The 22,162-nt window shown below is 38.4% G+C and overlaps 1 protein-coding gene across 6 annotated transcripts; it reads right to left on the bottom strand.

Annotated features, from left to right (window-relative positions):
• Nucleotides 1–240: 240 nt before the first annotated feature.
• On the bottom strand, nt 241–20,988 carry LOC131943774 (aquaporin-7). 6 transcript variants are annotated; one of them, XM_059304045.1, is made up of 9 exons: nt 20,907–20,988; nt 10,400–10,514; nt 10,195–10,286; nt 7,630–7,756; nt 7,297–7,434; nt 5,222–5,328; nt 4,771–4,988; nt 2,554–2,738; nt 241–923 (listed from the first exon to the last, which is right to left on the bottom strand). In XM_059304045.1, exons 2-9 carry the CDS (start codon nt 10,419–10,421, stop codon nt 868–870), a joined length of 945 nt encoding a protein of 314 aa, XP_059160028.1. In that variant the 5' UTR covers nt 10,422–10,514; nt 20,907–20,988; the 3' UTR covers nt 241–867. The 6 variants fall into 6 exon arrangements, with proteins under 6 accessions (XP_059160028.1, XP_059160030.1, XP_059160029.1 ...); XM_059304047.1 differs by lacking the exon at nt 20,907–20,988 and adding an exon at nt 19,871–19,905; XM_059304046.1 differs by lacking the exon at nt 20,907–20,988 and adding an exon at nt 19,638–19,716.
• Between the last annotated feature and the right edge of the window lie 1,174 nt (nt 20,989–22,162).

Raw genomic sequence — 22,162 nt, 5'->3', positions numbered from 1 at the left:
AGATTGGTTATTTTTCCTAACCAAAAGTAAACAATTAGTACTCTTATTAAGAAGCTGGTGGGGGAGGGGAGGGGGGAAGGCGCTAGTTGTGGTTTTTATTTCCATTGGGGGGGGGGGGGGGGGAAGGGGCTTTTGTGAAAATGTGTGAAGAGGGAGGGAGGGGGGGGGGGTGGCGGCAAAAAAATTATGTTATAATCAACGACCCCCAAGTACAAAATCAAGCGAAGAACAAAGTTGGTTTTAAATTTATTTCAGATATTCAATGCATAGTAATATAACAACCATTAATAATTATAACAAAGAAATCAAGCAACAAGAAATTATATACATTGAAACTGGTTTATCAACATTTATGTAAAGGTTTCAAGGATTAAATTAATTTACAAGTATAACATTGTGATTTAAGTGTCCAGGACTATAGACATATAGGGGTTCTATTTTAAGTTAAGATGACCTCCACGTCCGTGATCACATTTACTAGCATATCACGTGACCTTATTTACTAGCACGTCACGTGATCACATTTACTAGCATATCACGTGACCACAATAACTAACAAAACGTGGTTACACACTGATCAGCATTGTATATGTCATGTTGACCATCACATTATGAACCATATTGGTCTACACGATAAGTCACCATATTGCCAACAGTACGTATGTTTTGAGACAATATTGTCCAGAGAAACTATATACAGTATATTATTGTCTGGTCAAACTATACACGTTTTATAATAATATCCAGAAAACTATCCACATTTCATCATACACAAAACTATCCACAGTTCACTGAAAGAGCACTACCTCGCTCGTCCAGCACCACGTGACGTCATCAACTGTCGCATTAGTCCCGTCCTCCATCTTGTCACGACTTAGGTCTAGTCACAGAACTTGGGTAGACCAGTACACGGTTGGCTGAGCCTGACAGATCACAACAAAACGAATTACAACATCACAACAAAACTAATTACAACAACATCACAACAAAACTAATTACAACAACATCACAACAAAACTAATTACAACAACATCACAACAAAACTAATTACAACAACATCACAACAAAACTAATTACAACAAGATCACAAGAAAACTAATTACAACATCACAACGAAACTAATTACAACAAGATCACAACAAAACTAATTACAACAACATCACAACAAAACTAATTACAACAACATCACAACAAAACTAATTACAACAACATCACAACAAAACTAATTACAACAACATCACAACAAAACTAATTACAACAACATCACAACAAAACTAATTACAACAACATCACAACAAAACTAATTACAACAAGATCACAACAAAACTAATTACAACAACATCACAACAAAACTAATTACAACAACATCACAACAAAACTAATTACAACAACATCACAACAAAACTAATTACAACAACATCACAACAAAACTAATTACAACAACATCACAACAAAACTAATTACAACAACATCACAACAAAACTAATTACAACAACATCACAACAAAACTAATTACAACAACATCACAACAAAACTAATTACAACAGCATCACAACAAAACTAATTACAACAACATCACAACAAAACTAATTACAACAACATCACAACAAAACTAATTACAACAACATCACAACAAAACTAATTACAACAACATCACAACAAAACTAATTACAACAACATCACAACAAAACTAATTACAACAACATCACAACAAAACTAATTAAACCAGTACACGGTTGGCTGAGCCTGAGAGATCACAACAAAACTAAAAATGTTAAACTTTTAGTGTGAAATGCTGATTGTTATACTGATTGTTATGCTGATTGTTATGATTGTTACGATGATTGTTATACTGATTGTTATACTGATTGTTATACTGATTGTTATACTGATTGTTATACTGATTGTTATACTGATTGTTATAATGATTGTTACAACCTTGGCAGAATAAAGCGAAGGTCATTACTACAGCCTCACCTGTAGGTCTTAAGGTCATTACCCTCTGGTCTACAGCCTCACCTGTTGGTCCTAAGGTCATTACTACAGCCTCACCTGTAGGTCCTAAGGTCATTACCCTCTGGTCTACATCCTCACCTGTAGGTCCTAAGGTCATTACTACAGCCTCACCTGTAGGTCCTAAGGTCATTACCCTCTGGTCTACATCCTCACCTGTAGGTCCTAAGGTCATTACTACAGCCTCACCTGTAGGTCCTAAGGTCATTGCCCTCTGGTCTACATCCTCACCTGTAGGTCATAAGGTCATTACTACAGCCTCACCTGTAGGTCCTAAGGTCATTACCCTCTGGTCTACATCCTCACCTGTAGGTCCTAAGGTCATTACCCTCTGGTCTACATCCTCACCTGTAGGTCCTAAGGTCATTACCCTCTGGTCTACACCCTCACCTGTAGGTCCTAAGGTCATTACTACATCCTCACCTGTAGGTCCTAAAGTCATTACCCTTTGGCCTACAGCCTCACCTGTAGGTCCTAAGGTCATTACCCTTTGGCCTACAGCCTTACCTGTAGGTCCTAAGGTCATTACTACAGCCTCACCTGTAGGTTCCACCTGGTGATCTGCCAGATCATCCAGCGCTGAGACCTCCACCTGTGGAGTTTTGGTGCCACAGCCCAGGGCGGGCAGACAGGGGTTGATGCAGATCTCGTACAGAGACCCACCCAGTACCGCACCGATGTGGGGGCCAGCCACAGGGATCCAGAACCAGCAGTAGTTGTTGTAGCTGGGGATGGGATCAGGAGGGCTTTAGATTTATTGGGGTTGTTGTAGCTGGTGAAAACTGTGGTTATTTTATGATGAAGTGGTTATAAGTGTGGTTATTTTACTGTGGTATGTGGGTTAAATTGTGATAATTTTATATTGTGTGATTAGGTGGCTACAAGAAATTAACCCTCCCCCCGTCAATTACCCCACGGAGATTCCACGCCGTAGTTATCCCCTGAGCAATTACCCACTGTCAATTACCCTTGTCAATAACCCCCCCCCCCCCCTCGGGAAATTACTCCCCCCCCCTCAAGTTAGAATCCCAACTCTAACTCAAATTTTATATCCCATATATATTACCTCAATCATAACCTTCAGAAAAAGACCAACACCTAAACATTCACCTCAGCCTAAAACTTAACACAAAACCAAAACCAACATTTGGTTTAAGTCTAACCTTGACCATAAAATTAACCCTGACCCTAACCCTAGCATTAAACCTAACTTTAACCCTAACCCTAGCTGTACCGTAAGCTGTGTCGGGGGGGGGGGAGTTATATTTTACTGGGCGAGGGGTAATTAATAGGGAGGGGGGTAATGTGATAGTTACTCCGGGGGTAAGATCGGGGGGGGGGGGGTAATGCCCTGTGGTTATTTTATGGTAAGTGGTTAAAATGTTAGTTTTAGCTAAATGTTTAGCTTGTAGTTACAATAGGGTAGTACGTGTTGATCAAGTCAAATGATTGTTTGCCCCTGTAGTGTTGGAGAATTCCAAAGACCTAAGTACCATTGGACTCTTAGTCAACTGACCTAATGACCAGACCTTACTCTAAAGAGCTTATAGATCCGGTCTATGGAGCTTAAAACCTCATCACAAATCCATTGAACATATGGCCTACGTTCCCACCCTACTGACCTAATGATCTGTCCCGTATCTTCTTACCTAAAGACCTTCTTTTCCACTTTTTTGGCATTATGACCTGCTCCACTAGACTACGTTCCCGCTCTACTGACCTAAAAACCTGCATCCAATTCAACTCACTTAAGGACCTACATCCTAAATCTACTGACCTAAAGACCTTTGTCCCAAATATACTGACCTAAAGACCTTTGTCCCAATATACTGACCTACAGAGATTGGTCCCAAATCTACTGACCTAAAGACCTTGGTCCCCAAATCTATTGACCTAAAGACCTTTGTCCCAATATACTGACCTAAAGACCTTTGTCCCAAATCTACTGACCTAAAGACCTTTGTCCCAAATCTACTGACCTAAAGACCTTGGTCCCCAAATCTATTGACCTAAAGACCTTTGTCCCAATATACTGACCTAAAGACCTTTGTCCCAATATACTGACCTAAAGACCTTTGTCCCAAATCTACTGACCTAAAGACCTTTGTCCCAAATCTACTGACCTAAAGACCTTAGTCCCCAAATCTATTGACCTAAAGACCTTTGTCCCAATATACTGACCTAAAGACCTTTGTCTCAATATACTAACCTAAAGACCTTTGTCCCAAATCTACTGACCTAAAGACCTTTGTCCCAAATCTACTGACCTAAAGACCTTTGTCCCAAATCTACTGACCTAAAGACCTTTGTCCCAATATACTGACCTACAGACATTGGTCCCAAATCTACTGACCTAAAGACCTTAGTCCCCAAATCTATTGACCTAAAGACCTTTGTCCCAATATACTGACCTAAAGACCTTTGTCCCAAATCTACTGACCTAAAGACCTTTGTCCCAAATCTACTGACCTAAAGACCTTTGTCCCAAATCTACTGACCTAAAGACCTTGGTCCCAAATCTACTGACCTAAAGACCTTTGTCCCAAATCTACTGACCTAAAGACCTTTGTCCCAATATACTGACCTACAGACATTGGTCCCAAATCTACTGACCTAAAGACATTGGTCCCCAAATCTATTGACCTAAAGACCTTTGTCCCAATATACTGACCTAAAGACCTTTGTCTCAATATACTGACCTAAAGACCTTTGTCCCAAATCTACTGACCTAAAGACCTTTGTCCCAAATCTACTGACCTAAAGACCTTGGTCCCCCACCCTGCCAGCAGGAGAAAGACCCTGGGAGCTAGGTCCCGTGCCGGGTTGATGGCGTAGCCACAGTTCTGGGAGAAGGTCATCCCGATAGCCACGACAACCAGGCCTACAACCAGCGGGACATAGCCTTTCCCCGGGGACATGTTCTTGGGGTCGTTCAGTGCAGACACTAGCAGCATCAGCACAGCGGTTCCAAATACCTGAGAAGGTAGATACAGCATATGTGTAAGCTCTGTTGGTGGAGTTTTTAAGGAACATAGGAGCCGGTGTTAAGTAGAAATTCTTTAGGCAGTAAATTATTACAGTATATAAATACAGAAAAAAAGGTGATGACGTAACACAACAACAGGAAGTAGGTGATGACATAACATAACTTCAGCAAGTAGGCAATGACGTAGCACAACTGCAAGAACTACATGAGGACAACACGTACCTGGTCCCCTAGGCCGTTCGCCACCGACAGGTAGTCCTGAGGGTAGGTCACAAATATGCTTGACGTCTCGATAGTTTTGTTACCTCCCTTGAATGAATGGAAGGCATCTGTGGACCAATCGGTGAGGTTCCAGCAACATGAATATATGGTGTATAGAAACAAAAACAAAACAGTTGAATGGACAACCAGCAGTTGTATTAATAACTCTCAGGTTTATCAACAGTAGTCAGGTATATCAACATAGTCATGTATATCAACAATAGTCATGTATATCAACAATAGTCATGTATATCAACAATAGTCATGTATATCAACAATAGTCATGTATATCAACAATAGTCATGTATATCAACAATAGTCATGTATATCAACAATAGTTATGTATATCAACAATAGTCAGGTATATCAACAATAGTCAGGTATATCAACAATAGTCATGTATATCAACAATAGTCATGTATATCAACAATAGTCATGTATATCAACAATAGTCAGGTATATCAACAATAGTCAGGTATATCAGCAATAATCAGGTGTATCAGCAATAGTCAGGTATATCAACAATAGTCAGGTATGGGAACTCGTGTCAAGAATATCATTAAGAGTTAAGTTTATCAACAAGATTTACATATATAAACAATAGTTAAGTATATCAACAAGAACTAGGTAAATTAACAAGTGTTAAGTATATCAGAAAGTGTTAGGTATATCAGAAGGTGTTAGGTATATGAATAACTATCATCAAGCTGTAGGTAAGCTGACCTACTAGATCTACCTGTTGTGACGTCATACAGGTACTTTGGTCTAGAGACCACTGCAGGCCTAGTTTACATTGGTCTAAAGTTTTATTTTAATGGACATGCAGACAACGACCGTGTAGATAACATGCACATTACCATACCAGAATGGGAAAACAAACTGAACATTAAATTACCGTAAAAGAGTGCTTAAATACAATAAAAATTACAACTCATTAGCATAATAGACAGGGTAGACGGATAAAATATGACATTCCCTAAATATAGAGCTTAGATAAAATATGTAGACAACGTTACAACACATTACCATAGTAGACGGGGTAGGTAAACAAAACATTAAATTGCTATAATAGAGTGCTTAAACAAAACAACAATATCACAACACATTACCATAGTAGATTGGACAGACAGACAGACAGACAGACAGAATATGAAATGACGACATTCCCTACATAGAGACAGCAGATTACCGTAGTAGACAGACAGACAGAATATGACGACATTCAATAGAGACAACACATTACCGTAGTAGACTAGACAGACAGACAGACAGAATATGACGACAGCCTTAAATAGAGACAGCACATTACCGTAGTAGACAGACAGACAGAATATGACGACTGTAATATATTGAGAATGTGAAGTCAAGGGAACTCACTCTTCTTGAATTAGTATTATATTTATAATTATATCTTGAGTGATGTCCCTTATATATATATATATATGTTTATGTCTCGTCACTTCCTCTTCCTCTTTCCATCATGTAGCTAAGTTAAAGACTAGTTAACAAAACAGCTCTCTTTTTGGCTTCTATCGTCACGTCGTTAGCTTCAATGTAAAAGCTTAACCTATCTAGATAATCATGAATGGTTTCATCATTCGAATCAAATTCTTTTATTTGGCCATACAGCGCCATTATCCTAGAAATACTTAGCCAATATACTCTAGCAAGCTTCTTTTTAAGTAAGCATGTGTTCTTTTAAGTCGATTGATCCCATCCTCGTCGCCAGTTGTGGTGGATTGTAGCTGTTCTATTATCATACACTGACGAGAAGCCACGTTGGTTGTTAACTAGTCAGCTACATGATGGAAAGAGGAAGAGGAAGTGACGAGACATAAACATATTTATATATATATAAGGGACATCACTCAAGATAACATTATAAATATAATACTAATACAAGAAGAGTGAGTTCCCTTGACTTCACAATTCTCAATATATTACAACGACATTCCCTACATAGAGACATCACATTACCGTAGTAGACTAGACAGACAATATATGACGACATTCCCTACATAGAGACAGCACATTACCGTAGTAAACAGCGTAGACCAGACCTGAAGCAACGAACGAGCCCAGGTACTGGCCAATCCAGTAAGGGATCAACTTGCTCCAGGGCAGTTTCCTGAACAAACACAGGGTCAAGGTCACGGCTGGGTTAAGGTGACCCCCTGTCGCATTAAAATTGTACACATTTATTAATTAAACTTGTACCCGTTGTTCAAGCATGGTTTAAAATTTTTCTTGTTTAAAGCTAAGAAGGTGAATTTGACTAGATATCTGTGAATTAAAACTAAATAATCAACGATAGTTAATGACCCCTAAGATACTAGTTGACAGACCCCCCTGTTACCTGGAAGACCCACCTGAAGTTCCTCCAGCCACGTACACGCCAAAGGTGACCCCTAGACCCCAAGACCACCTGACCTGATCAGGTGACCCCGCTTTACCTTCGCTGAAAACAAATTGAGCGACAGATCCCATGCCAAACACCTGTTGAGAGACATGAATGATGTCATCTGACAATAGTGACATGCATGGTGACTGTGACCTACTTAGGTCCAGTAATGTTTTATTTTGACATTGTATAATACCTTATATGGATTGATGGTGCAACTACCGGGGTTTTTCCACTGTCTTATTAAGGGTGTCTAGGACCCAGAAATTTTCCATCAAGATCTGATTGATTGATTCTGATCAGATGACCATCCCAACCAATGGCTACATGAGTTGAGGATAACCTCCCCTGTTGCATAAGTCTTTAACTGGATCGCACCCTCGCAACACGAGGCAGTCTACCTTGATCAAACAGTCTATTAAGACCAGGCCGTCCATTTTGTCCGGCAATAGATTCTGTCCATTTGAACGTGAGAGAGCTTAAGTCCTGTGTGTGCTATGCTTTCTTAAGTTGTTTTAGTCTTCTAGTATAATATTACTTGTCGCCAAGTGATTCATGAAGCTATAGCAGTGTTGTGTGACCTGTGGCTATTTTTATACAGTGTTAAAATCTGTGATAGTATTTTTTCTTACGCTTTGTAAGTTGGGTTTTGTTATTTTCTAAATTAAATATTTTATCTCGTTTAACCTAGTGTTCTGCCACAACTGTGTTCGCTTATTAAAGGTTGTATGCAGATTGGATGAGTTGTTAACTTCAATAGTATCGCTAGTTTTCCCTAGACATCGAGATCGAGCCCTAGTGTGTTGTTGAGTTAGTGTTCATCCATTTAGGCTTTAAGTCATTTGCATATAACCCCGAAAAAAGAATCCGGGGACGTTCACCATCTATCTGGCTGATAGATAGGTAAACGTTACATGACATATGACTATAAGGACATGAATGTTGACATCTGACTATAGTGACATGAATGATGTCACTTGACTATAGGGACATGAATGATGTCATAAGACAATAGTGACATGAATGGTGTCATCTGACATTAGTGACATGAATGATGACATCTGACTATAGGGACATGAATGTTGACATCTGACTATAGGGACATGAATGATGTCATAAGACAATAGTGACATGAATGGTGTCATCTGACAATAGTGACATGAATGATGACATCTGACAATAGTGACATGAATGGTGTCATCTGACAATAGTGACATGAATGGTGACATCTGACTATAGGGACATGAATGATGACATAAGACAATAGTGACATGAATGGTGTCATCTGACAATAGTGACATGAATGATGACATCTGACAATAGTGACATGAATGGTGTCATCTGACAATAGGGACATGAATGGTGTCATCTGACTATAGGGACATGAATGATGTCATAAGACAATAGTGACATGAATGGTGTCATCTGACAATAGTGACATGAATGTTGACATCTGACTATAGGGACATGAATGATGACATCTGACTATAGGGACATGAATGGTGTCACCTGACTATATGGACATGAATGATGTCATCTGACTATAGGGACATGAATGATGTCATCTGACTATAGTGACATGAATGATGTCATCTGACTATATGGACATGAATGATGTCATCTGACTATAGTGACATGAATGATGTCATCTGACTATAGTGACATGAATGATGTCATCTGACTATAGGGACATGAATGATGTCATATGCAGACTGTATCATCGATTAAATGATGATCAGTAAACATTTCTTTTAATATCAACTTTAGCTAACGTTGACTAACAGATGAAGTTTGATCACAAGTCCGACAAATGGAATCACCCAGAAACTGTTGTATGGGGCGGCGTGGTGGGACAGTAGATCACACGAATGCTACCCCGAAAATCTCGAGTTAGGATTCATGGCTTACGTCCATAGAACGTCCCTGAGTTCAACCAGTATTAATGGGTACCTGCCTCATGTTTGAGAAAGTAAAGAGTATAATGTTGACAAATGTATCTTTTTATATCCTTATATATGCTGAGGTCACTGAAACAAGTGAACTCTACTTCCTCTGCCGCATGGTAACAAGATCGGCTCTACTGAGACACCGTAACAGTCTATACGGACGAGAATTAGACTCATCGAATAATGGCTGTACTACAGCTTAACTCACCATTATATACCAACACAATTTGACTTATCTTAAGGACAACTGTTCTATATTTTGACTCACCATAAGTTCGCCTGTACCACAATTTAACTCACCATAAGTTCGCCTGTACCACAATTTGACTCACCATAAGTTCGCCGGTACCACAATTTGACTCAACATAAGTTCGCCTGTACCACAATTTGACTCAACATAAGTTCGCCTGTACCACAAGGTACTCACCATAAGGACAGCTGTTCTATAATTTAACTCACCATTAGGACAGCTGTTCTACAATTTGACTCATCATACGTTCGCCTGTACCACAATTTAACTCACCATAAGTTCGCCGGTACCACAATTTGACTCACCATAAGTTCGCCTGTACCACAATTTAACTCACCATTAGGACAGCTGTACCAAGACATTCCGCCACCCCCTCCTTCACGTGAGTTAAGAAGATCGCCTTGCACTGCCCCTTCACACTCGATCCACCTAGCAATAAAAAGTAAACTTGTAACAACCAACCTAATGCACCACAGATACCATATAAAACTAAGGCCCAGCTAAATGAAACAACTCGATCTAACAATGTAGAATAAAATTACCTTTTTCAGAATTTCTTTCCATTCTGTCACTTCTTCAAAAGTTCCATGTCTTTATCCGAGAAGTCTTTGTCTCCGCATTCAATTGTTTATAATTTTAATTAAGTTCTCTAGTGAGCTAAGTCGTACAGAAGAAAATTGTGACAGAGTAAACAAAAACTTGAAATAGACACGAAACGAAAAATCTGGCCACACTTGTTGTTTCGTCACTTGCTGCGAGGGGAGCTGATAAAAAACTTGACAACAAGGGGAGACAAGTGGACCGTAGTTCTTAGATTACTGGCCTTGCAAGTTGAAACTAATTCCAAAATAACACAAACTTATCTATGTAAGCTAATCACGTCTTCAATTACCATTACAAGACTCTCAGGTCTAGCAGGACTTTCACCATATAAACATACATATATATATATATAATATATATATATATATATATATATATATATATATATATATATATATATATATATATATATATATATATATATATATATATGTTTGTGTACATATATATATATACGTACATATATATATATATATATATATATATATATATATATATATATATATATATATATATATATATATATATATATATATATATATATATATAGCAAAGTGGTCGGGTGCCCGATAGGGCACTTCCCGGCGCCGCAGGCGCGTCAAATTTGGCACGAAGGTGCCTTATGGCGATAGAACACGAGGGCCGGTGACGGTTTGGCAAAAAGTCTACGGAGAGGGGGTCAAAACTGACCTCGACTGACCGGCGCCTTATATAAGCTATATTACGAAAAAAAAATTCCTCCGACGACCCCCCTTGAAATTTTGTGAGGTGGTAGGAGAACACCTTGGGGTGTCACAAAAAACTCGGCATATCTGGGAAAACTTCGTAAAGCGGTCAAAACTGACCAGTTGTATTTCCCTATATAATCTTTGTATTTTATGGGAAAAACAGAGGGTCATTTCAACGCAGACTTTAGGATACTTAAGCTCAGTATATCTGGCTAATTTTTTGCATGCTCCTAGGCCAATGGCTTGACCTTTAGGGAAAACTGTCGGTTACACTCAAAGCCCTCGACGAGGGCTAAAAAGTGACCGCGAGTGAAATTCTCTTTATATGAGCTCTATTACGAAAAAAAAAATTCCTCCGACGACCCCCCTTGAAATTTTGTGAGGTGGTAGGAGAACACCTTGGGGTGTCACAAAAAACTCGGCATATCTGGGAAAACTTCGGTAAGGGGTCAAAACTGACCAGTTGTATTTCCCTATATAATCTTTGTATTTTATGGGAAAAACAGAGGGTCATTTCAACGCAGACTTTAGGATACTTAAGCTCAGTATATCTGGCTAATTTTTTGCATGCTCCTAGGTCAATGGCTTGACCTTTAGGGAAAACTGTCGGTTACACTCAAAGCCCTCGACGAGGGCTAACAAGTGACCGCGAGTGAAATTCTCATTATATGAGCTCTATCACGAAAAAAAAATTCCTCCGACGACCACCCTTGATATTTTGTGAGGTGGTAGAAGAACACCTTGGGGTGTCACAAAAAACTCGCCATGTCCGGGAAAAATCGGGAAATGGGTCAAAACTGACCAGTCGTATTTCCCTATATAATCTTTGTATTTTATGGGGAAAACAGAGGGTCATTTCAAAACGGATTTTATGGACCTTACGCTCTTTACATCTGGCTCAGTTTTGGCATGCTTATAGGTAAATGGCTTGACCTTTAGGGAAATCTGTCGGTTACACTCAAAGCCCTCGACGAGGGCTAAAAAGTGACCGCGAGTGAAATTCTCTTCATATGAGCTCTATTACGAAAAAAAAATTCCTCCGACGACCCCCTTGATATTTTGTGAGGTGGTAGGAGAACGCCTTGGGGTGTCACAAAAAACTCGCCATGTCCGGGAAAAATCGGGAAATGGGTCAAAACTGACCAGTCGTATTTCCCTATATAATCTTTGTATTTTATGGGGAAAACAGAGGGTCATTTCAAAACGGATTTTATGGCACTTACGCTCTTTACATCTGGCTCAGTTTTGGCATGCTTATAGGTAAATGGCTTGACCTTTAGGGAAAACTGTCGGTTACACACAAAGCACTCGACGAGGGCTAAAAAGTGACCGCGAGTGAAATTCTCTTCATATGAGCTCTATTACGAAAAAAAAATTCCGACGACGACCCCCCTTGATATTTTGTGAGGTGGTAGGAGAACGCCTTGGGGTGTCACAAAAAACTCGCCATGTCCGGGAAAAATCGGGAAATGGGTCAAAACTGACCAGTCGTATTTCCCTATATAATCTTTGTATTTTATGGGGAAAACAGAGGGTCATTTCAAAACGGATTTTATGGCACTTACCCTCTTTACATCTGGCTCAGTTTTGGCATGCTTATAGGTAAATGGCTTGACCTTTAGGGAAAACTGTCGGTTACACACAAAGCACTCGACGAGGGCTAAAAAGTGACCGCGAGTGAAATTCTCTTTATATGAGCTCTATTACGAAAAAAAAATTCCTCCGACGACCCCCCTTGAAATTTTGTGAGGTGGTAGGAGAACACCTTGGGGTGTCACAAAAAACTCGGCATATCTGGGAAAACTTCGTAAAGGGGTCAAAACTGACCAGTTGTATTTCCCTATATAATCTTTGTATTTTATGGGAAAAACAGAGGGTCATTTCAACGCAGACTTTAGGATACTTAAGCTCAGTATATCTGGCTAATTTTTTGCATGCTCCTAGGTCAATGGCTTGACCTTTAGGGAAAACTGTCGGTTACACTTAAAGCCCTCGACGAGGGCTAAAAAGTGACCGCGAGTGAAATTCTCTTTATATGAGCTCTATTACGAAAAAAAAATTCCTCCGACGACCCCCCTTGAAATTTTGTGAGGTGGTAGGAGAACACCTTGGGGTGTCACAAAAAACTCGGCATATCTGGGAAACTTCGTAAAGGGGTCAAAACTGACCAGTTGTATTTCCCTATATAATATTTGTATTTTATGGGAAAAACAGAGGGTCATTTCAACGCAGACTTTAGGGTACTTAAGCTCAGTATATCTGGCTAATTTTTTGCATACACTACTATAGATGACTAGGCCGTATGGAAAAACTGTTGGTCAGACTCAAAGCCCTCGACGAGGGCTAAAAGATGATCTTGAGTGAAATTCTCCTTATATGAGATATATATATATAAATAAATTGACGAACGATCTCTTAATATTATGTGACGTCGTAGACCGACCCTGGAGGCTAACAAAAAAACTTTATTCCCGTCGGAAACAGCCATTATAGTTGTTAAATATGTTCATATACCGTAATTTCTTATATAAGCATAGCAACTGTTTGTAAAAAAAAAACAAAGACATACGTCATACGTTCAGTTTTCAAGGGAGGTAACGTTTTTTAAATTATTATTTTTCAAATAATTGTATACTATTTTAAACAGAAACAGAAAATGACGAAGTATAGCATTTGTTTTAGTACAAAATTAAGTTGTTAATTTAGTTACGTATCCCAATTAAATAAATAAATAAATTTCAAAAGGCAATGTAATAAAAACTATGAGATGTACTGTTCATGGAAGCTGTGTAGTTCTAATTCCATTTTACTTATACATTGCGTACTTTCCGATATTTCTCTGCGAACGGTATTTAAATGACAAACTAAAACATTTTTTTTCTAAAGTTAGCATTACTGTTTAAATTAAAGCACTCAACACCAAATCCATCGCTAAATAATTAAGTATTCAAATTCTCAAATGTTATTTAAAAACCTAAGCGAAGCTAGGCAGTATGCCTAGTATATATATATATACGTACATATACGTATATATATATATATATACGTATATATATATATATATACGTATATATATATATATATATATATATATATATATATATATATATATATATATATATATATATATATATATATATATATATGTGTGTGTGTGTGTGTATCATAATGATGTCTTGATACTATCTATAATTTGTGTCTATTAACCTGAAACACTTTCATTTTGGGGTAGTTGGGGGGGGGGGGGGTGGATCATTCCTAATTCTCGCGCCAGCACCCTCCTGCCTCCGCCCCTGTCTACCACACATACATACAAACGAAAGAGTTAGGGCTAGTCCAAATCTATGCATGCCTGACATCACGAAAGACCAAGTGACTGAGTTATGTTCCCACTGAGAAACGCAAACCCACAGATAGCTCTGGGCCTGTTGATATCGTATGTGGGTCAGGGTTGGTCTAACGAGCCGATATTCCAAGTGCTGGGTTTGTTGTAGGAATAGGGCGTAGGTTGGGAGCACGATATTTCTAGTGCTGGGTTTGTTGTAGGAATAGGGCGTAGCTCGGGAGCATGATATTTCAAGTGCTGGGTTTGTTGTAGGAATAGGGCGTACATCGGGAGCATGATATTTCTAGTGCTGGGTTTGTTGCAGGAATAGGGCGTAGGTTGGGAGCATGATATTTCAAGTGCTGGGTTTGTTGCAGGAATAGGGCGTAGGTTGGGAGCACGATATTTCTAGTGCTGGGTTTGTTGTAGGAATAGGGCGTAGGTTGGGAGCACGATATTTCTAGTGCTGGGTTTGTTGTAGGAATAGGGCGTAGGTTGGGAGCACGATATTTCTAGTGCTGGGTTTGTTGTAGGAATAGGGCGTAGGTTGGGACCACGATATTTCTAGTGCTGGGTTTGTTGTAGGAATAGGGCGTAGGTTGGGAGCACGATATTTCTAGTGCTGGGTTTGTTGTAGGAATAGGGCGTAGGTTGGGAGCACGATATTTCTAGTGCTGGGTTTGTTGCAGGAATAGGGCGTAGGTTGGGAGCATGATATTTCTAGTGCTGGGTTTGTTGTAGGAATAGGGCGTAGGTTGGGAGCACGATATTTCTAGTGCTGGGTTTGTTGTAGGAATAGGGCGTAGGTTGGGAGCACGATATTTCTAGTGCTGGGTTTGTTGAAGGAATAGGGCGTAGATCGGGAGCACGATATTTCTAGTGCTGGGTTTGTTGTAGGAATAGGGCGTAGATCGGGAGCACGATATTTCTTGTGCTGGGTTTGTTGTAGGAATAGGGCGTAGATCGGGAGCACGATATTTCTAGTGCTGGGTTTGTTGTAGGAATAGGGCGTAGATCGGGAGCACGATATTTCTAGTGCTGGGTTTGTTGTAGGAATAGGGCGTAGATCGGGAGCAGTTCTTGCTCGGCAGGGTGTATTTAGCTTGAGCGGGGCCCTTGCGAAAAACACACGCACACACGCGCACATGCACACACACACACACGCACACACAAACATATTTTATATATATATATATATATCTAATATATAAAGCTCAATTCTGTATGTAACGTAATAAGTTTGTTTGTCGTTGACATACTTCTATGGATTTAAGTGTTAGACTATTACCGTGCTCATAGTCTAAATTTATAAGTTAAAAAATTACTATTGAAAGTGTTGGGAAATAATTTTCATTTTTCAAACTGATAGTAATAATTGTCGGCATGTTCATTAAACACAATTTTAAAAAAATAACAAAAATTCTAATTATGTCTGAAAATTATTTATATTTAGTCCTTTAGCACTTACTTCCCTTCGATAAATTAGGAAAACACAATTACTTCCCTTTATAAAACATTGCATTAGTGGAAAAGAATTTACTTTTTATTACTTTGCTTTGGTGTTGGGAAAAAAAATAATTACAAATTAGCGGGAATTGATCAAGTGCAAATGTTGTAGGTATTTTAAGAATAAGCTTGGAGTATTATAATTGTTCATTTGGTTTGGTTTGGCACCTACGTTCGTTTAAGTGAGTGCAAAAGACTATGAATAAGTTGGGTTACTATAGTCAATTATTAAGCTGAAACAGGCGATTCTGTCCCGGGCTAGACTGTGAGCACTTTGCGTTTATGTTCGCGTTAGTGTTTTCTTTGTGTTTAGGTTGGGTTTGCGTTAGTGGTTGCGTTTTGATTTGGTTCGTTTTTGTTCTTTCTTTTTTCGTTTTCGTTTGTGTTTTTTTTCTTTGGGTTTGTGTTTGTATTTGTGTTTGTGGTTGGCTTTGCGTTTGGATTTGGTTTGTTTTCGTTTGCTTTTTCGTTTGTGTTTTTTTCTTTGGGTTTGTGTTTGTGGTTGGTTTTGCGTTTGGATTTGGTTTGTTTTCGTTTGCTTTTTTGTTTGTTTTTTCTTTGTGTTTGTATTGGTGTTTGTGATTGTGGTTGGGTTTGTTGTTAGGTTTTTGTTTTCGTTTGTATTTGTAATTGTATTAGCGTTATGTTTGCGTTTTGTTGTTTTGGTTGGTTGTGGTTTGGGTGGGCAATGCCGGGTTTATGATGATTACTAAACACACAGGTAACGGTCTTTAACAGAAAGGTTTTTCACAGAAGCCAGAGCAGGGCCTGGCCGGGACGGCTAGTATATATATATATATATATATATATATATATATATATATATATATATATATATATATATATATATATATAATATTAATGTACATGATCCTATTATTATTATTTAATGTCATTTCCTCAATCTGTGTTGTATTTCCAGTTTATTTGTAATATAATTGTGTGGAGGTAATTTTTCTAAATGGTAATATGTTAATGAGCGTTCAGCAGTATTTTTCATCAATACGAAACATTGTTCGGTTATAAAGGGTGAAGTGCGCGGACGCCCAGGAGAACAGCTATTTGTCGACGCTCACATTACACCAATTTTTCTTTACCGTAGCGAAGCACGGGCGTATGATAGTTATAGTGTTATTGCTGCAGTTATAGCTATAACTTTGCCCTTTTAATGAATCTAGGTGATAAAGTATAATTTTACTTAACTCAGATTTATTATTTCAACAGTTTTCACATTTACTTTCAAACTTATATTTCAGCTCACACAGGCGGCCTAAATGGATGGAAAAAAAAATAGTTTGGGGGAAATTATGATTTGGAAAATTGAATTTTGAGAACTAAATATTTGTAAATTGATTGAGGTGAAATTTTAAATTTTCCGGTAGAAGGCAAAGATTGTTTTATTAAGTACGTTTTTTCTATTTAGTTATTTTAATAGTGGTTCTTTATTACATAATTATAGAAAATCAATTACATTTTTAACCAATGTTATAAAAGCGTGTTCATATTCAAATTTTTACCCAACTGTTACAGAAATGGAGTTTTTAAAAAAGTAAAAATTAATATTGGAAATATCAAGTTAAATTTTAATTAAAAAATAAATTGAAATTCTACATTTAATACACTATTAACAATAATATATTAAATGTAGAATTTCAATTGTATTAATAATTTGAAATGAATAAAAATAAGACTCCCTAGTTTAGTAGACAATCGCATTGAAAATCCAAGCACAAATCAGGGCCCTTAACTGAGAAGAACCAGATATTGCCCATGAATCAGCCCCCCCCCCCTCTCCACCACGGATGGACCCAAGGGACAGGGCCTACCTGTACATCTTGGAATCAGCTGTGTCGCAGGAGCTGCCGAAAGGAAACCAGAGCTGGTAATCCTATCGCCTAAGGGGCTTAACTCCGGTTTGATTTCGGAGTTTCCTCTCTTAGAGGGGCTGCTATTCCCAGCAGACGAGTTACATCTGCCCGGGGGATTGAACTGGACTCTCGGGTTAGTAACCATGTGCTTAATCGCCCGACCACTCCAATCCCTCGAAATGAATGTTGCAAGTGAAAACAAGGTAAGTTTTTCTTGCAAAAACATGCGTTCCTTAAAAATTGCATCACGGGTAACAATACTACACGAATATCTAGGCAGCACGCGAGAATGTAGCATGTTACACTACGAGAAACTACGCGTGGTGTGGATATTTGGCTTGTATTTCCGAACAAGGTGTTATCAAAATAGCGTCGCCTAGGATATACCTAGGATAACGAGGCTTTACACAGCTGAGAGCTGGCTTTTGAAACCACATGTATAGACTAAAGCTATACATGACAGAAGAAGCGAAAGTACACACTACCACTACACGAAGTTAAGGTAGCACACGAAAATGTAACATTTAACGCTACGAAACTAAACGTGGCGTGGATATTCGGGCTCTATTTGTGACTTAGGTGTCTTATCAAAATAGCGTAGGTTACCTAGGAAATACCTAGGATACGAAGGCTGAACCAGCTGAGAGCTGGCTTTTGAAACCATATGTATAGACTAAAGCTATACAAGCCAAAAGAAGCGAAAAGTACACTACCACGGCTAAAAACAAAGTTACTCTCTAAGTTGGTGCATTGATTGGTGTAAAAAACAAGCATTTTTCGAAGTTGCTGCATAGATAAAAATAAGTCTACACGTCTAAGTAGTATAGATCCGATTAATACATTTCAACAAATTCATACAATGCCGGTAAATACATACACCAAAGTTAGGCAGTGCTCGATAATTAGCGGAAACAACATTAGAAATGCCGATTCATGCGTTAAAAAACATTACAAAGTTTTGCATGCAATAAATCATTCCATTCCAAAACTGTGAGCTAGTTCATCATACACATGGTAAGCAGGCTCGTGCTTAGTTTACCAGACGTATTTGACCAGCCAAAGTAGTTTTAACATTAAGATATATTTAATTTAAATGCGCGAACCAACAAGAAAGCTCCCTTTTTGTGTTGCTGTTCTTAATGAAGAACTCAACAAAGGAAGACACAAGTAAAGAGAACGAAAGAAAACGTAAACTAAAGTGAAAATAAAAATTAACTAAATAATATGGATACAACAACACATAATCATTGAACTCGGTTTTGTGAGTAAGTAGTAAAGTTCCCTTTTAAACCTGACGGTCTACGGGGCAAGTAAAGTATGTTTCTGTGACCTCGGCATATGAAGGGATAGTGTGGTCAGCACTACGCCCAGCCGCCTTTACTTACTCTAATGTGAGTTAGGTACCCATCAAAGTTGGGTGGACTAAGGGACGGTCTACTGACTTGAACCCGGATTCGAACTCGAGTTAGCAGTCCAGCTCTCTACCTTGTTGGCCACTACATCCCTCTCCGTGCCACTTAGTTTCCGCAATTGAAATTGTTGAATTGAAATTCGATAAATACCTAAGCCTATAGATTAGTATCTAAACTCACACGTCCAGAAAAATAATGACCTATTTTTAGAATATCATCAAAACGGAAACACAGAGAAATAAAACATCAAAACTATTTATAGAAAAAACCCATCACAGATCAACCACCAAATTTCCCTAATTACTGAAAATGTAGTTAGGTTAAAAACAGCAACTCACCAATGTCAGAGTTGACTAGAACTGTACCACAAAAACAGCAACTCACCAATGTCAGAGTTGACTAGAACTGTACCACAAAAAACAGCAACTCACCAATGTCAGAGTTGACTAGAACTGTACCACAAAAAACAGCAACTCACCAATGTCAGAGTTGACTAGAACTGTACCACAAAAAACAGCAACTCACCAATGTCAGAGTTGACTAGAACTGTACCACAAAAACAGCAACTCACCAATGTCAGAGTTGACTAGAACTGTACCGATTCAGACAAAAACAGAAACTCACCAATGTCAGAGTTGACTAGAACTGTACCACAAAAACAGCAACTCACCAATGTCAGAGTTGACTAGAACTGTACCACAAAAACAGCAACTCACCAATGTCAGAGTTGACTAGAACTGTACCACAAAAAACAGCAACTCACCAATGTCAGAGTTGACTAGAACTGTACCACAAAAACAGCAACTCACCGACGTCAGAGTTGACTAGAACTGTACCACAAAAAACAGCAACTCACCAATGTCAGAGTTGACTAGAACTGTACCACAAAAACAGCAACTCACCAATGTCAGAGTTGACTAGAACTGTACCGATTCAGACAAAAACAGAAACTCACCAATGTCAGAGTTGACTAGAACTGTACCACAAAAACAGCAACTCACCAATGTCAGAGTTGACTAGAACTGTACCACAAAAAACAGCAACTCACCAATGTCAGAGTTGACTAGAACTGTACCACAAAAACAGCAACTCACCGACGTCAGAGTTGACTAGAACTGTACCACAAAAAACAGCAACTCACCAATGTCAGAGTTGACTAGAACTGTACCACAAAAACAGCAACTCACCAATGTCAGAGTTGACTAGAACTGTACCACAAAAACAGCAACTCACCAATGTCAGAGTTGACTAGAACTGTACCACAAAAACAGCAACTCACCAATGTCAGAGTTGACTAGAACTGTACCACAAAAACAGCAACTCACCAATGTCAGAGTTGACTAGAACTGTACCACAAAAAACAGCAACTCACCAATGTCAGAGTTGACTAGAACTGTACCACAAAAACAGCAACTCACCAATGTCAGAGTTGACTAGAACTGTACCACAAAAAACAGCAACTCACCAATGTCAGAGTTGACTAGAACTGTACCACAAAAACAGCAACTCACCAATGTCAGAGTTGACTAGAACTGTACCGATTCAGACAAAACAGCAAGTCACCAATGTCAGTTGACTAGAACTTTACCACAAAAACAGCAACTCACCAATGTCAGAGTTAACTAGAACTGTACTGATTCAGACAAAAACACACGAGCCAGTCTCACAGCGCCCCCAGTCTTTGAAAACAAGTTCCATCTGACCAGCACCAAATATGTACCGAGCTAATGCCAGATAAGCCATGCACGTCACCAGAGATGGCGGTGGCACTGACCTCATTCTGACAAACAAATCCGACAACAACATACAGGAGTCACGTGATGTGGCTCATCGTTCACCAACACAATACAAAATGTTTTGTTTCGTAAAACGTCATTCATCAACTGCACCTGTGTGTTTATGTGTATGTGATTTGTATCACATTCATCAACAGCACCAGTGTTTGTGTTTTATTGCGTGATTTGTTTTCTTAGTATTGTCAAATGTCACAGAAAAAAAAATGTGACATAGCAACATCGTTAAATCAATCAAAAGGAAAACGAGTTCGCTAAAATTCTGTAGAGCTTTCCTAAAACTTCCATCGCTGATTTTAAGTGTCCGTCTACTCTAGTAGTCCTAACCGTCAATCACAAACTGAAAATTGTGGTTCCTGTTATTATGATGTCTAAGTTAAGCAATAATTAACTGAATCCATTTATAGCTGAATCAATAATTAACTGAATACCGCTAACAATGACCTACCCAAAAAATTTCAGCAAATTGTCTTATTAATGAAGTCCATCTGCTATGTGATGAAGGTAAGATGAAAAAGTTTATAAATATGTGTACAAGCATTTTGATCTTAAATATCTACATTCCCCTCCACGCCTCATACTACACTTAAACAATCGCTTGTAGTACACATATAATCTTGTACACAATTTATATAGCACACATATAGTCTTGTACACAATTTTTATAGCACATATATTGTCTTGTACACAATTTTTATAGCACACATATGGTCTTGTACACAATTTTTATAGCACACATATAGTCTTGTACACAATTTATATAGCACACATATAGTCGTGTACACAATTTTTATAGCACACATATAGTCTTGTACACAATGTATATAGCACACATATGGTCTTGTACACAAATTATATATGACACATATAGACTTGTACACAGTTTATATAGCACACATATAGTCTTGTACACAATTTATATAGCACACATATGGTCTTGTACACAATTTATATAGCACACATATAATCTTGTACTCAATTTATATAACACACATATAGTGTTGTACACAACTTATATAGCACACATATGGTCTTGTACACAATTTATACAGCACACATATGGTCGTGTA

The sequence above is a fragment of the Physella acuta genome, unplaced genomic scaffold, assembly GCF_028476545.2.
Source record: "Physella acuta isolate Inbredline_101_S28 unplaced genomic scaffold, ASM2847654v3 ptg000466l, whole genome shotgun sequence".
Taxonomy (NCBI): Eukaryota; Metazoa; Mollusca; class Gastropoda; family Physidae; genus Physella; species Physella acuta.
The sequence above is the reverse complement of the archived record's forward strand: the minus strand, read 5'-3'. Positions and strand labels throughout refer to the sequence as shown.